Here is a 16,228-nt window from a genome sequence, read left to right on the forward strand (position 1 = left end):
AATATAAATTATATTATATTTCGTATAATAATATGAAAAGGAAATTAAATGTTTCTCTTTTCTTCAACTCAGTCTCCGCCAAGGCAGGAAGAACTTTTAAGGTGGTGCGTTAGTTTAAGGAGAATCATAGACCATCAGGATTCTTTAATCTGGCTAAAGGCAGGCTCTTTGTTTCTAACTTCTGATCACTAGCGCCCTCCTCGGGAAAAAAAACACGACAGGTTTCTTCCACCAACAGGCTGCTCCCTGTTTCTGGTTCTCATAAAAGAGAAATAGAAGAGCTTTGGAAGCCAGTGGCAACGATCGAGGGGATTGCTAAAAGGGGGTGCTTCTTCCCACCAAAGACACTTTGGACGTATCTATGGATTTATTTGGGTGCGTCCCAAAAATCCATAGCGACAAATCTTTTCTGGAAAATCAAGTCTTTTGGTTAGCAAAGGCATGGGGGAGTGACACCATGGCACAAGGAGAGGGGAGAAAGAAGCTGGCTTTTGCACCCGCAGCTCAGGGCCCCAGACGCATCGCAGAGCCACGGGTGCCCACAAGCAGGGTCAGCTCTCGGGGGCCCTCTTCCGCAGCCCAGACCCGGGACAGGAAGTGAGGGAGCAGGGACAGATCCCGGGGAGGCGCGCGCTCGGTACCCGGAAGGCGGCGGCCTCACGCTCGCGGCTCCGCGGCCAGGTCGGGGTGAAGGGGGCGCGGGAGTCCGCATCGCCGCCGCGCCGGCACAGCAGCCACAGCAGCCACAGCAGCCACGGCAGCGCCCGCACGTCCATTGCGGCGCCCGGCTCCTCTGCCGCCCGCGCGGCCTGTTTTCTCTTTCGGTTCCTCGGCTCCTCCCAGCCTGGGCTCGAGGGGCGGAAGGAGCTGGGTTGAGTGCACGATGCTGAGATTGACCCTTTTTTAGGTCCCCGGTGTTCTGTGACTGAAAATCCGGTCAGCTGGAGGCTACGGACCTCCTTGCTGAGGCTAGTTTTTTGTTTTTGTTTTTGTTTTGGAAGAGTCAGGCACTTGACCATGTGCTTTCGAGGTTTCACTTCCATCCATTAGAAAAAAAGAAGCCTGAGAGTCATTCTTTTTGTGTGTGTGTTGAGATCAGGACTCACTGCAGCCTCGACCTTCAGGTTCAAGTGATCCTCCTGCCTCAGCCTCCAGAGTACCTGGGACTACAGGCGCGTGCCACCACGCCAGGCTATTTTTGTATTTTTAGTAGAGATAGGATCTTGCCATATTGCCCAGGCCGGTCTCGAACTCCTGGACTCTAGTGATCCACCCGCCTTGGCCTCCCCAAATGCTCACAGGTGTGAGCCACCTGGCCTGCCCTATGAGCCACCGGAACCTGCCTTTTTCCTTCTTGCCACAATCCCTAAGTTCAAGACCTAGTTCTGAGGTGATGTGGGCCAATACATAGAGTCATCCATTCAGCAAATGTTTATAAATACGTAACAAAATTGTACAGATGTGAAAAGCATACACAGTTTTTGGATCTATTATGGCAGTTTCAAAACTCTTGAAGCCTGTTTCTCCGTTTGCAAAGGAAGATAGAGCCAAGTACATAATTTGCAGGGTTCCGTGTAAACTGAAAATGAAGTTCCCTTGTTCATAAATTGTGAAGAATTTCAAGACGGCAACAGCAGAGCATTAACCCAAGCCATGGGCCTTCTAAGCACCCACTTCTGCACAGGTCACACACTCATGAACCTGGCTCTACCGAGCCTTTCTATTATAATCTATTCTGAACAAGGCTTCCATGTCTGTGAAATTCATATCATTACCCTTGTAGATTTTTAGAACTAACATCAGATTTATGTCTTTAGTTTTTACCTAGGTGCAGTGAGTTACAATATTCTCCAATGCAAACTTCGTAATAAAAATAAAAATAATGTTCCGAGTATTAAGAGGAAAAACACAAGAGTTTTTTATGTACTTTCATGATAAGATATATTGTTCTTGGCAAGTGTGGTGATAAAGATTTTATTTAAATCATAAGTTCACAGAACGATGTTCATGTTAAACTCAGCAGTTCTTTTGTACTTAGCCCTTTTTTGTAACTCATACAAGCACATACTTTTCTTTTTAAACTGAGCTTTGCTTTCAGATCATAGTCCCTGTTTATTGACAACCTACTGAGTCAGGAAATTTAAATATAGGCAGTCATCTTTACTTTAGGATAATTGGTATTGTAAAAAAGCCCCTTGAACTAAACTCATTTCAGGAGCTCACATCAAGTAATTATTGAGTACCTGCTAAGTGTCAGGCATTCTTCTAGGTAATGAGGATATATCAAGTAAGTGGATAAGTGACTAAAGGGATGAAAATCCCCATCCCTATGGGACTGATATTTCAATTGATTTACATCAACAAATATTTTATTGAGTACTTCCTAAGTGTCAGGCATTGTTCTAGGTCATCAGGACACATCATGGATGGAAGTGCATAAGTGACTGAAGAGATGAAAAGCCCCACCCTGTTGGAGCTGGTATTTCAGTGAGGGGGAGAAACGCAATAAAATTACTACAGGTTGAGGATCCCTTATCCACAATGCCTGGGTCTGGAAGTGTTTCAGATTTCAGATTTTTTCCCCCCAGATTTTGGAATATTTGCATATACATAATGAGATCTCTTGGGGATGAGACCCAAGTCTAAACACAAAATTCATTTGTGTTTCGCTTATGCACATATCCTGAAGGTAATCTTACTGACTATTTTAGGTAATGTTACGCATAAAACAAGGCTTTGAATGCATTTTGACTATCACCCACCACATGAAGTCAGGTGTGAAATTTTCTAGGTGTGGCATCATGTCAATACTCAATAAGTTTTAGATTTTGGAGTATTTTGGGTGTTTGGATTAGAGATGCTCAACCTGTACATGTGTTAAAGGACAATAAATCCAGATAAGGAGCGTCATCAGTGTGAGGGGTGGTACTGCTATTTTAAATAAGCTGTTCAATACTGTCCTCACTGATGAGGAGACTTTTGAGCAAAGATTTGAAGGAGAAGAAAGTGAGCCACATGGATATTCAGATATCCAGGGAAAGAGAAGCTAAGACAGAAAGAACTGTCAGCACAAAGGCCTTGAGATGGAAGTTTGCTTGGCACGTTCCAGAAACATAAAAGAAGTCAGCATGGATGGAGTAAAGGAAAAAAAAAAAGGATGGGGGGAGAGTAGAATATGAGATAAGTAAGAAGCGCACAGATTGTGGAGAATTTTGGGTCAGTTAAAAGGGAGATCAGAATCATCTATCAAGTAGTAAAACAAGGTTTTCGAAAAGTGGCTTGAAAAGTGAAGGTGGCAAGTATCTGCTAATTCTTAGAATAAACACTACAAATTACATGTATATGTAGAGGTGTGTTTTTTTCATCAAATTTGCAAAATAGCACATGGAACTTCCCTCAACTCTGTATTAGATATCTATTGCCACGTAAAATATAACCCTCAAACTTAGCATCTTAAAAATACGAATTTTTCTTATCTTAAACAGTTTCTGTGGACCAGGCGGGAGCAGCTTATCTGGGTGGTTCCAACTCAGAGTGTCTCATGAGGACGCAGACAAGCTGTTGCATATGGCTGCAATCTTCTGAAGGTTTCTCAAATTTAAAGGATTCAGTTTCAAGCTCATGTGGCTGTTAGCAAGAGTCCTCAGCTCCTCTTAGGCCTTTGGACAAAATCCTCAGAACCTTATCAGAAGGCTGGGCTTTTCCTACCAGCTCTTTGTTCCTGCAGAATGAGTGAATAGAGAAATTGAGACAGTGGACCAGGGAATGACTGAGGTGGGAGCAGCAGTGTCTTTTTATAGCCTTATCTTGAAACATATCATCTCTTCTGCCATTGGTTACACAGAGCCAGCCTGGTATGATGTGGGAGGTGGAGCTGGCATAAGGTGGGGTCATCAGGTGCCATCTTGGAGGCCCGCTACCACAGCCTCATGTTGAATGTTATAAGCCCAGTAACAAATGCAGTCATTTCTTTATGTGTGAAAATACTCCAGAGCTAACCATTTTCACAAATACCTCTTAACCTTTATGATACACAAATCAATATTTACTGTTGTTTTTATCCTGTTATGCACCTTCTGGGTTTTCTTCCATTTTTAATCATGCTACTTCATGTTTCAGTGACTTTGCTATGGAATTATTTTGTTTCTTTTTCTTACCTGTTTTTTGTTTGTTTGTTTTGTTTTGTTTTGAGACGGAGTATCTCTCTTGCTCAGGCTGGAGTGCAGTGGCACGATCTCGGCTCATTGCAGCCTCAGCCTCCCAGGTAGCTGGGATTACAGGCAAGTGCCACCACGCCCAGCTAATTTTTTGTATTTTTAGTAAAGACGAAGTTTCACCATGTTGGCAAGGCTGGTCTCAAACAACTGACCTCAGGTGATCTGCCCTCCTCAGCCTCCCAAAGTGTTAGGATTATAGGTGTGAGCCACCGCACCCAGCCTTGTTTTTATTTTTACTTGAAACGCAACACATTCATGTGTTTATTATGATTTACCACTGTGCTAAACATTTTGCAAATATTAACTTTAATTCCCCCTTGCAGAAGGTAGTATTATCATCATTTTTTATAGATGTTATCATAGATGATAGATTTTATCATCATGTTTTATAGATGAGAAAACTTAGGCAGAGAAAAGTTAAGTACTAATTGCGTGAGATATTGGAAACCTCATATAATCAGCTAGAGATTATTACATAATTTGAAACATAAACTGAGAAAAATGCTCGGGTTAATCTGGGGAAAATATTGCAATGAATACTAATTGTATAAGAGATTAGGTATTTAGTGAGTTTTTCACGATATGAAGAATTTTGCATCCCCACAACCTCATGACTGCAGGGTTTCAGATATTTAATACACTGATAAGAAGGAACCATGTCTATTACTGCTAATCCTTACAACAACCCAGCAAGGTAGAAATTATTGTTCTCACTTTACACATGAGGGAACTGACATGTATAGCGATTAGGGACTTATTCAAGATCCTAAGTAGTAAGTGGCCATGGTGAGATGTAAATTGAGCTGTCAGACTTCAGAGCTCATGCCTGCGTTTTCTTCTTCACCAGCCTGCTCTCGGGAAGTCCAAGGCCTATCTTGCTATTTGTCATTACTATTTCTATTTTATATTGGCTCTTCTTTATTAACATACCTTTGGTAGTACACTGTGAGCTTTTTATGTTCTAGTTTAACTTACAGGCAAGCGTGGCATTCGGTAATGGACGTGAGTCATTGTAGTCCCTCTGAGTTTAATTGTTCAGGCTTTTTTTCCCCCTTTTTAATTTTTTTTTTCTATATTATGGGAAGGGACATTATTTCTCCAGGAAACTAATTGGCTTGTGTGTGAGTTGAAAAAGTTGATTATCTTTAATCTTAGATTTTACACCTGAATATTTTACTAATGCCAGGAAATCCTCTTTTTTATTGTGGTTGTTAATTATGTTCATAGTCATTGCTTTGTTCTTAACTTCTTATAATGGTGACATTCCATAGGGATAATGCAAATCTTGAATAAGAAAATGAGTTACATAAATTTCTAGGTAAGAGATGTTCAAACTTCCTTTCTGGCTGAAATTGAAGAAATGCTGTCTAAACAGCCACTGCTAACAGGCAGGATTTGTCAGGTTGTAGAAATTGCTCATCCCCGTTTCTCAGCTGGAGGGGAAAGGCTGTAAGAGGGGTTGGCAAAAATGCCATAAAACAAAGGAAGACGTGGTAACTCCACCAGCCAACTTCTAACGACAAAGTAAATAGCATAAATGAAAAGCCATAATGTATACCTCTTTCTCCAAACAGTTAATGGAACAAAAAGCCCCAAGAAACACCTGAACTCAAGAGCAGTTTCTATGGAAACCTCAATCCATTTCTATTCTGCTGACATTTGAATAAATGTGAGCCGACGCATGCTTTAGCTCAGTCCCATTACACACACTGTGGAGACAGCGCTAATGGGTTTATCTTAGAACCATTATTAACTACTCAGAGCAAAATCGCATCAGTTCTCCCCTCATAGACTTAAACTATTCCACAGTCTTAAGTACTTCTGAAAAATCTGGGATCAGTAGGCAAAACAACACTTTTGACATGACTACTATTTTGTAGGCTCCAAAAACTCGCTCTCCTACTCATGTAAAAATGTTAAAGAGCCAAAATTTGTCATTTTCATGATCTAAGAAAATAACTCCGATATCTTTAATGTGTCATTAACACTAATGCATGTCATTAATGCTAATGCTCCATTCTGCTTTAACAGCCCTCCGTTTCCCTCAAGTTAGATGGAGACTGCAAGAATTACACACCTTTTGACTTCTATTGCCTGAGCAAAAATCACATTATCCCAAAGGAAGGATGCAAGAGAAAGCAAGACTCCCAGGGAAGACATACACCTAGAAAAAACTGTCTTTAGATGGAATTCATATAAAATAAGGTGACTCGTCCTAATTGTAAATCCTGCCTTCCAACTAACCATTATAGAAAACCCTGTAGCTCAGGCAGCATATGAGAAAGACAGCCAAAGAGGCAGTTAGCTCTAAAAAAATTTTGTTTTGGGCATAGTGGTGCACACCTCTAGTCCCAGCTACTCGGGAGGCTGAGGTGGAAGGAACTCTTGAGCCCAGGAGATCAAGGCTGCAGAAAGCCCAGATTGCACCCCTGCACTCCAGCCTGGGCAACAGAGTGAGACCTTGTCAAAAAAAAAAAAAAAAAAAAGACAAATTTTGTTTCATTGCTTTGAAGAACTATTTGGTTTAAATGATTTTTATTTGATCTTCATTTTAAATATCATATTGGTCCACCTCATGGTCTCTAAGGTAATCTTTGGCTAAGACCCCAGGTAATGTCAAATGACATAATATAGTAGATACAACACATTCTTGAATTCCAATTAACATGGATTTTTCTTCTTGTTTGTTTACTGGCTTTTGTGACCTTAGGCATGTTAGTTATCCTTCTTTAGCTTCTATTTCATTACCTGTAAATTGGAAATGATAATTTCTAGTTCTGGTGGTGTTCTGAAGGTCAGAGAAAATGAATACAGAATGCTTGGATCATAGGTGTATACTCATAATGGCAGTTATAATTGGCGATAAAGTTTCCTTTTGTGGTAAGATTTAGGATCAACATTATTAGACTTTACTCTCTTCATTGATAAGTCCTTGGACAAAAATAATTTTACATTTGAGGATCATCGCCCTTCCCTGTCTATTCTGCTTCTAAATGATTTTCTTGGTAACATCAACATTGCATTAATAATTATATCATATTAGAAGTAGCTATCATTAATACTGGAGGAATATGACAATTTTTAATGACTTTACTTGTTTAGGTTTTATAAATACAGTAATTCCTCCCTAGTCATAATTTCTTTTTAGATATCTCGCTGATCCAGAAAACTTAGAGAATTTTTGTCTAAGGTGATGTTTCTAAGGTTGGAGATGTTTCGGGAAATAAGGTTTGGGGGTTTGGAATGGAAAAGAGAGGTAATATGGATAGCAGAGAGGGAAGTGTGATTTCTGCCATGGAATTTGGGGAAAGAAAATAGTAACTGGAGTGGAATTGCTAGCTTCCTGTATCTGCGCAGTGCTTTAAGAAGAGGCTCTAATGGCACGTGCTCTGGCATTCGGTTATAATGCGCAGAGATAAGACCATTAACTTCAACTCTTACAGAGGTAGTTAAGAAATAGGAAAGTAAGTTAAACAAAGCCTAACCAAGCACAAGTCCTCCTCCCATGGGGGCTTTCTGAGGCTTAATCCACACAGCCAGGAAGTGACTGTGGTATAATTCAACAAAGCAGCCCAAGGAAAGAAAGTGGCTCAGAACCTAAGACTTTTAGGATTACTAGAAAAATGGAATGTGGAGGCTAGCAGAGCATGTCCAAATCCTGTAGCCCGCCTCTTTAATTTGCAGATGAGAAGTTTCCTAGTAAGATGAACATGCTCCTAAAATCACAGAGCTGGCACTTGGAGAGCCAGGGGTTGACACGGTATCCTGCCTCCTACCATCCACCTCCTTCTGATATTTTAGGGTGCCTTGTTGAGTGGATAAGCCCCTCTCACTTTTAAAACTAGACTTACTACATTTATTTTCCTTTATGGAATTTAAAACACAGCCATTGTTCATCCGTCCCAGGAAGTCATACATAAAGTTATAAACTTGAAAAAGTTTTTCTGAATTACAAAACTTCAGATAGACCTATTCACACTCACAAGTGATAAAGTTAGAACTGCCTAGAAAACTGGTACTCATTTGTTATGGCTACATGTTTTATCTCTTTATTCATGCCATGATTAAGAGTGAATATAGGGCAGGGTGAGGTGGCTCATGCCTGTAATCCTAGCACTTTGGGAGGCTGCGGCGTGTGGATCACCTGAGGTCAGGAGTTTGAGACCAGCCTGACCAACAAGGTGAATATTAATTATTAAATGAATGAGTATCGTACATAATTTAAAAACACGTGAACATTCTGTGAGCTAATTCTGTATCAGACATTATGTTAATGCAGTTTTCACATATGTTACCTCATCACATTTCAAGCTTTCTATGTGCATTTCCTTGTGAATGTGTCTTGGAAACAGGAACGAGCTCTTATAAATATAAAATGGTTGAGTGGGAAGCTAGTGATGAAACAGTTTGGGCTATGGAGTCACACAAATTGAGTTTGATGATGGCCTTACCATTTTATTTATTGTGGTGTCTTCGCCCATTCCCCAAAAGTGGTTTAATTTCTTCATCTGAAAAATAATAGATTAAAAAAAACCTATCTTAGAAAAATCAAATGAGATAAGATATGTAAAATATTTATGGTGCCTAGCACATGGTAGTTTTAGTGCTCATTACAATTAACTAATATTGGTATTCATGTTTGTAATATTATTTCTACATCAAAATTTTACATCACTATGAGTGAGTTAATGCTTGGCACTTTTGTAAATAGATGATTCAAATTGATTTGAGTATTGACTGTTTGTGAATTTTAAGCTCAAGTGTAGGATTTCATTCATCATTCATTAAAACAAAATTTAAAAATGCACTGACCAGTTTTAGTAGTCGTTTATGTGTTATTTCAAGTCTGACCACATGAGGGCAGCATGGTACCTTTTAAGACAAAGCATAGCCTAAGTGGAGGGAAAAAAAAATCTAGTATTAAAGCTATTAAAAATCATGGGTACAAAATTAAAACTAGAAGTCTCCATAATGATCTTCTTATCCAAACTTGAATTTTACAATTGAAAGAACTGAGGTCTAAGGAGGACAATTAGCAAGTCCAATCACACAACTGATATCTTTTGAAGGTAGAGCAAAGAACCATTCAACAGCATTAATAGTAGCAATAATAATTGCATTATTGGAGCACCTAGTTACTTTAAGAGACTTTTTATTAAGCACTAATATTTTGTGTGACAATACTTTAGAGGCAATCGAATGTTTCTGATAATGAATTAGCAAGAGGAATGTTCCTTTCTGAAGAAAGAGAAAATAAACAGAATCTTATTTCTAAAAGGACAAGTATGTTCTTGAAGGCAGAAGAGTTAACTGCGTGATTTTTCAAGGTTGTTATTAATATTTTGCTCACAACCGTGTATTTGTGAGCTGCCTTGAAAGTGCAGCACTGTCTCCAAGAAGCCGCAGCAAACAAGAGAAGGGTTCTTACTGGTTTTGGCTAGAAATCTTCTAGCTTTCTTTCACCTACTTTTTCTCGTCATTCCCACCCCAGTTCCATAGTCAAACAAATCCATACACATATAAAGCCAGAATCATGCAAACAAATCCATACTCTCCCCTGGCAACACCACAGTGGGAGTGCTTTGAAGGGAGGGATGCTTTAACTTTGCAAATATAGTTGTTCTCGTACATATCCCTTCTCAAACTTCAAATAAACAGATGATCTGGATACATAGAATATGCTTACTCTACAATACCACTCTCTCCATTTCTCTCTACCTCCTTAATATCTTTTCATTCTTTGCAGATCTTTCCTTTCTACTGCCATCATTATCACTCATCTGTATTATTTCATCAGCCTCAGAAATCGGACACTGTGAGTGGTAGTTTATGTGTCAACTTGACCGGGCCATCGGATGCTTAGAGAGTTGATTACACATTATTCTAGGTGTTTCTGTGAGGGTGGTTTTTGAATTCAAGATGATAGCCCTGTATGATATGGGCAGCCTCATCTAATTGGTTGAGGGTTTGACTCTGACAAAAGGCTGACCTTCCCTGAATGAGAAAGAAGTCTTCCCGTCTGACTGCCTTCTAACTGGGACACAGGCTTTCTTCTTGCTTTCACACTCCAACTGATACATCAGTTCTTTCCAAGTCTCTAGTCTGCTGGCCTTTGGACTAGAGCTTTACCGTAGACTCTCCTGGTTCTCAGGCCTTCTGACTGAGATTGGAACTAAACCATCAGCTCATCTGGGCCTCCAGCTTGCTGACCTGCCCTCCAGTTCTTCATAATTCCATGAGGTAATTCCTTTTAATCCCCCTCTATATATACATGTATATATCTTATTAGTCCTGTTTCTCTGGAGAACCTAATACAGACCATTATACTGTTTTCAATATATTTTCATCTGAAACTAGAGAGCCATTTGTACAATAATTTATGAATTAGGATTATATACTAATTCAACAAATAATGTATTAAATATGGAAGCCCTACATCATGCTAAGCAGTAACCTTTAGTCCTCAATGGTCATCATTGTGTTTGGTGTTTAGTAGGCATTTAATAAATATGTGTTGAATAGGTGAATACATAAATTCCATCAGTTATTTTGTGAAAGAATTTTTGCTTCTACTAGAGTGCCAGCGTTTTTTCTTCCATCTATATTAAGGTGATTAGTTTCTTGCAAAGAAAGGGCTAATCATTTTGTTGCTAGGAAACCACTTTGTCCAGCTGCAAAGGTATGTGTATTATAGTTTTAGGACAAACGACAAAACAAGTTCCGAGTATGATTAACATAAAATAAAGAGGCTTAATATATGTTAGTTTTTAGTCAATATGTTAGATCTTGAGATTTTTGATTGAATAAATCTATTAAAATCTGTATTGGTACTATGACTGTAATGATTCCCATTTTTTACAGGTTATAACAATGAGAACCAAAGAGTGGTTTACTTCTGGTATGTATAGTTACTGAATGGTGCGGGAGTGATTTTTAGAAACCCAGTATTTGCTGTTTCTTCATGGGCACACTGCTCTGGAAGTCACCATCATCTATGTCAAAACTCCCTCAGGGACCTGGCCCCTGCCCACTCCCCCGAACCCCCAAGTACCACACTCACCCTTGCTCCGTGGGTGTCAGGCAAGAGTCTTTTTTCCCCATGTCTCTTGAACACCACAGGCTCATTCACACATGACAGCCTCTTTCCTCTTTTCTGCAGAGCCTAGAAATCTCTTTTCACAGTATCACACATTGCTGGCTTCTTCTCTTATTTTTCCTTTAGATTTCACTCAGATGTCTTCCTTGACCTCCCTATTTCAAGCGGTGCACATCTTGCGAGTCATTTTCTATCCTGTTTCCAAGTTTATATTCTTCATAAAACTTTATCCAAAAATATATTTTCTTTTCTTTTTTGAGACAGGGTCTCACTCTGTCACCCAGGATGGAGAGCAGTGGTGTGATTAAGGCTCACTGCAGCTTCCACCTCCCTGGACTCAGGTTATCCTCCCACCTCAGCCTCCTGGGTTGCTAAGACTATAGGCATGTGCCACAGCCCTCAGCTAATTTTTGTACTTGTGGAGCTTGGGTTTTGCCATGTTGCCCAGGCTGGTCTCCAGCTCTTGGGCTCAAGTAATCCACCCATCTCAGCCTCCCAAAGTGCTGGGATTACAAGTGTGAGCCACTGCACCCAGCCTTTCTTTTTAATTTGGTTTGCTCTTTCTGTCAATATCACTGGCAGACAGTATCTGTAAACTATATTGTCCATAATGACTGAAGCTGTCTCTACTGCTGGCCTTTACATTTTGAGTACTCAATGCCTAATATATAGTAGATGATCAATAAGTGTTCTCTGAAATGACTGACCTTTGATTCAATGAACAAATCATATGAAAATACAATCATGAGAATAAGACTTCTTTGAGATGCTAATCTGAAAAAGATTCAAGATTAAATTAAAAAGTACAACTTTAAATGTTCTTTAAATCAGATAGTGCCATTATTTAAATTTATTGGCTAAATTTTTATGGAATTTCTGTACTTTCAAATTAGGAGAGTTTTTATGTATATGTTACTGGGATTCTTTATGAATAAAATATATGTATGTGTTTAATGTAAAAAGATAATTTCAAGAAGTTCGAGACCAGCCTGGCCAACATGACGAAAACCTGTCTCTACTAAATATACAAAAACTAGCTGGGCATGTTGGCGAACACCTGTAATTCCAGCTACTCTGGAGGCTGAGGCTGGAGAATTGCTTGAACCCGGGAGGTGGAGGTTGTAGTGAGCCTAGATTGTGCCATCGCAATCCAGCCTGGGTGACAAGAATGAAACTCCATCTCAAAAAAAAAAGATAATTTCATAATGTCTCAGATACTTAATATCAGTTGAATAGGACTATACAAAACCCTTAAAGCTCATACTTGCCATCATTTGAATGAGGTTACCAAGGTATCAAATATAGGGATGTATGTCATGTGAAAAGTAACTGTAAATCTTAGTGACAAAGGCTACAATAAAACATAAACTATCTTCTACTATATTTCATGACTTATTTGGTATTTAGGAAGCTCAACAGCTTATACTCACTTTTTTCTTTTCTTTTTTTTTTTTTTTTTTTGAGACAGAGTCTTGTTCTGTCACCCAGGCTGGAGTGCAGTGGTGCTATCTCTGCTCACTGCAAGCTCTGCCTCCCGGGTTCACGGCGCGATCTCTGCTCACTGCAAGCTCTGCCTCCTGGGTTCACGCCATTCTCCTGCCAGCCTTCCGTGTAGCTGGGACTACAGGCGTCTGCCACCATGCCTGGCTAATTTTTGGTATTTTTAGTAGAGACGGGGTTTCACCGTGCTAGCCAGGATGGTCTCGATCTCCTGACCCCGTGATCTGCCTGCCTCGGCCTCCCAAAGTGCTGGGATTACAGACACGAGGCACCGCGCCAGGCCACTCACACTTTGTTTTAAATAAAAATGTAGTATTTAAAATCAGATCATATATTTTTAAGTATATTGCTTAAGTAGTCCAGATTAATAACACTTTTGCTGATTTATGACTTTCCTATTTTGAGAATAAGCACTATCCTCCATAAGAAGCTGGATAATTTAAAGGCAGGAAACACTCTGTAGTCATGGTTGTCAGGTTCTCGGTGCCAGATGCTTATGGTGAGAGCTTGGCTATTGGGAGCACCTGACCCAGGTTAAGTGAGTAAAAATAAAGGGTTTGGTAAGAGTGAATATGTGAGGGAGAGCCGGAGCTAAACCCAGAAGAAAAGCTGCTGTTTGGTAAAACATTGCCAGAATACTAAACCAAATGAAGGCCAGGAGGGTGTGCTATGTAACCGAGTCATGGAAGCATCCCTATCAGTGCCTGAAAGAAATAACTGAACAGTCATGGGGCTTCCCTGGCCTGGATCAGATGAGCCTGAGTCATCCTTATTAACCAGTTTAAATTGCCACATCCTGACCTCTTTTGCAATCATGATTTTCTTAGCATAGTGTTTATAAGTTATTACGAGATACTAGGTTTTATTCTCTCTCTCTTTACTTACATACATGAGGTAGATTGTATTATGAGTCCCTAATTTTCCCTTCTCTCCCCTACCTTCCATAGCTTCCCTGTGGGTGTAGTCTGTTTCCTTACCCCATTGACTTAGGGCTTGGCCAAGTGATAATTCCTTTGGCTAACGAAATAGTGACCAGAAATGATTATGTGCTTGTACCAAACTGATGGTTGAGAGACACATAAAGTTACCCCCAGTGCTCCTGGGATATCTGCCCTTTGCCACAAGTGGAGCAAGTCTCAGGAAATTATTGTTTTCTCAGCCTGGGTGCTGAAATGAAAACCCAAACCCATCTGAGGCCTGTGATCCACGCTAGGGCTGAAAGCCTAGGCAAGCCCAATTGAGATGAGCCCAGTGGCAGATCCCCCACTAACATAGGAGTGTGGCAAAAAGATTGTTTTTATAACCCGTGGGCATTACCTGATGTAATCTCTGGAAAAATCTAATTACAGAAGAAACCTGATTAATTCAGAAGAAACCTAATTAATTCACCAACTGATAAAGTACCGTGAATAACATAGTGAATTTATTGAAGAAAAGATAAAATGATTAATAGAAAGAGTGCTTATAGGAATTAATATTGAATATTAATGACAAAAATGATATAATGACTATGCATTTACTTAAATAACCTGCTAGAGCTCTATAGGATGACTCTAAGAATTTACTGGTGACAATATCTAAAAACAACCAGGTTGGATGGGGCAACTCTGGTCTTTGAGCCACTGTATTTTTTTTTTTATGCCATAAAGCAATTCTGTGGCAAGATTCTATTTTAGGAAAGGGTAGATAAGTAAAATTTACCAGGACACTGGTACCTGAACATAGTGATCATAGAATTTGATTTTTCCAGCGAGCTCTTTAGAATAGTACATGTCCCATGTACAAAGTTATGTATGAAACTGTTGATTGTTCTAATGTGGAAAGCCTCTCATTATTCCTCTGTATTGTAATAGATCAATCCTATGCTTTTTTTTTTTGTACTACATTCTTCTTTATTAGACTCTATCTCTTCCAAACAGGTAAAGAATTAGAGCAATATTCTTATCTTTGAAAGCATGTGTGCTGGCCGGGTGCAGTGGCTCATGCCTGTAATCCCAGCACTTCGGGAGTCTGAGGCGGGCTGATCACCTGAGGTCAGGAGTTTGAGACCAGCCTGGCCAACATGGCATAACCCCATCTCTGCTAAAAATACAAAAATTAGCTGGGCTTGGTGGCAGGTGCCTGTAATTCCAGCTACTCAGGAGGCTAAGGCAGAAGAATCGCTAGAACCCGGGAGGCAGAGGTTGCAGTGAGTAGAGATCGTGCCACTGCATTCCAGCCTGGGTGACATAGTGGGACTCCGTCTCAAAAAAAAAAAAAAAGGAGCATGTGTGCCACAAATAAAGGCTATGTTGGCTGCATTTGTCTATGTTTCCAAATTGCTGGCATTTTATTCATGTGTGTTGATGCTTTTCTTTAGGTTTCCTATTTAATTTTCGATACGGTGAAGGCAGAGACTGTTGCTCTCTTTAAAGTTATCCATGGGACATGCTAGAAAGGTTTGTGGAAAGTGAGTATTAAGTCATTGTTGCTGATTGCCTTTCTTCTACACTTTGCTATTACAGACCTGGCCAAAGACTTTTTGTTTAAATGAATCCTGTCTTTTTTTTCCAGCTAAGCTAATAATCACCCTTCTGGAAGAGGTTAATTTTGGTCTTAAAAACAAGAAGTAAGTATGCATCACACATTGAAGGAAAGCTGTAGCTTAGTATATGCATTAAAACAATGTAAACTAAAAGCCAAATTATTTTACTCCTCTGAAAATTCAGACAATCTGGAGTTTCAAAAACGTTTTTATTTGATTGTCTTGATCTATATGATCATTTCACACATCAGTAAGTGATGCTTTCATTTTTTTAAAGTAGCATAACTATCCGAAACCTGGAAAATTTCAGTAACACTAAAAATAAACCAGTTAAATAAACATAGGGACATTTTCAAAGATAGTTTGGGACATAAATACTTTAAAAATCTACCCCACCTGCAACTGTGAAGTATTGATTCTGAGGCTTTTCAGAGTTATGCACTATACAGTTCATACTGTAATATGAATTAAAGGGGCTAGGAGAATAATGGCACTAGTTTTTTTATAAGCTGATTTTTATGATATTAATATAATTTCTTAGAAAACCTTCAACTCAACTGCATAAGTTCCTAGACATTAAATGCAATTTTTTTCAACTATCAAATTACAGACCATGTATTTGTAAAATCTAAAAAGGAATAAACTTTTGTGTGTTACGGTGGGATATTTAGTTTCTGTAGTGATTGAAATTACTTTTAAGTGTCACTTTTATTCTCTGTATGGTATATTTCCATAATATACACCTATTAGAGACACCTTTCAAGACAATGCTAACACAATTGCCAGCTTTAAAGATATTGAAAACTTAAAAAAATCATTTCTCTGTTTTAATGAGGGCAACACTGTCATATTGTAGTAAGATTTTTGTTCATATTAAATTGAAGCAACATC

The 16,228-nt window shown here is 39.3% G+C and overlaps 1 protein-coding gene and 1 long non-coding RNA gene across 2 annotated transcripts in view; one reads left to right on the forward strand and one right to left on the reverse strand.

Moving 5' to 3' along the window:
* Positions 1 to 979, reverse strand: part of CTSO (cathepsin O) — a 32,465-nt gene extending 31,486 nt beyond the window's left edge. Inside the window, exon 1 of the mRNA XM_004040552.5 lies at positions 642 to 979. Within this exon, the coding sequence (XP_004040600.3) occupies positions 642 to 776 (135 nt within the window). The 5' untranslated portion in view covers positions 777 to 979. The remainder of the gene's footprint in view (positions 1 to 641) is intronic.
* Positions 980 to 10,248: 9,269 nt separating this feature from the next.
* Positions 10,249 to 15,993, forward strand: LOC129533036 (uncharacterized). Its single transcript, XR_008679043.2, has 4 exons — positions 10,249 to 10,457; positions 11,079 to 11,115; positions 15,173 to 15,262; positions 15,367 to 15,993. It is a non-coding gene; the product is annotated as an uncharacterized lncRNA (long non-coding RNA).
* The last annotated feature ends 235 nt before the right edge of the window (positions 15,994 to 16,228 follow it).

Source organism: Gorilla gorilla, chromosome 3, assembly GCF_029281585.2.
Source record: "Gorilla gorilla gorilla isolate KB3781 chromosome 3, NHGRI_mGorGor1-v2.1_pri, whole genome shotgun sequence".
NCBI classification, from domain to species: Eukaryota; Metazoa; Chordata; class Mammalia; order Primates; family Hominidae; genus Gorilla; species Gorilla gorilla.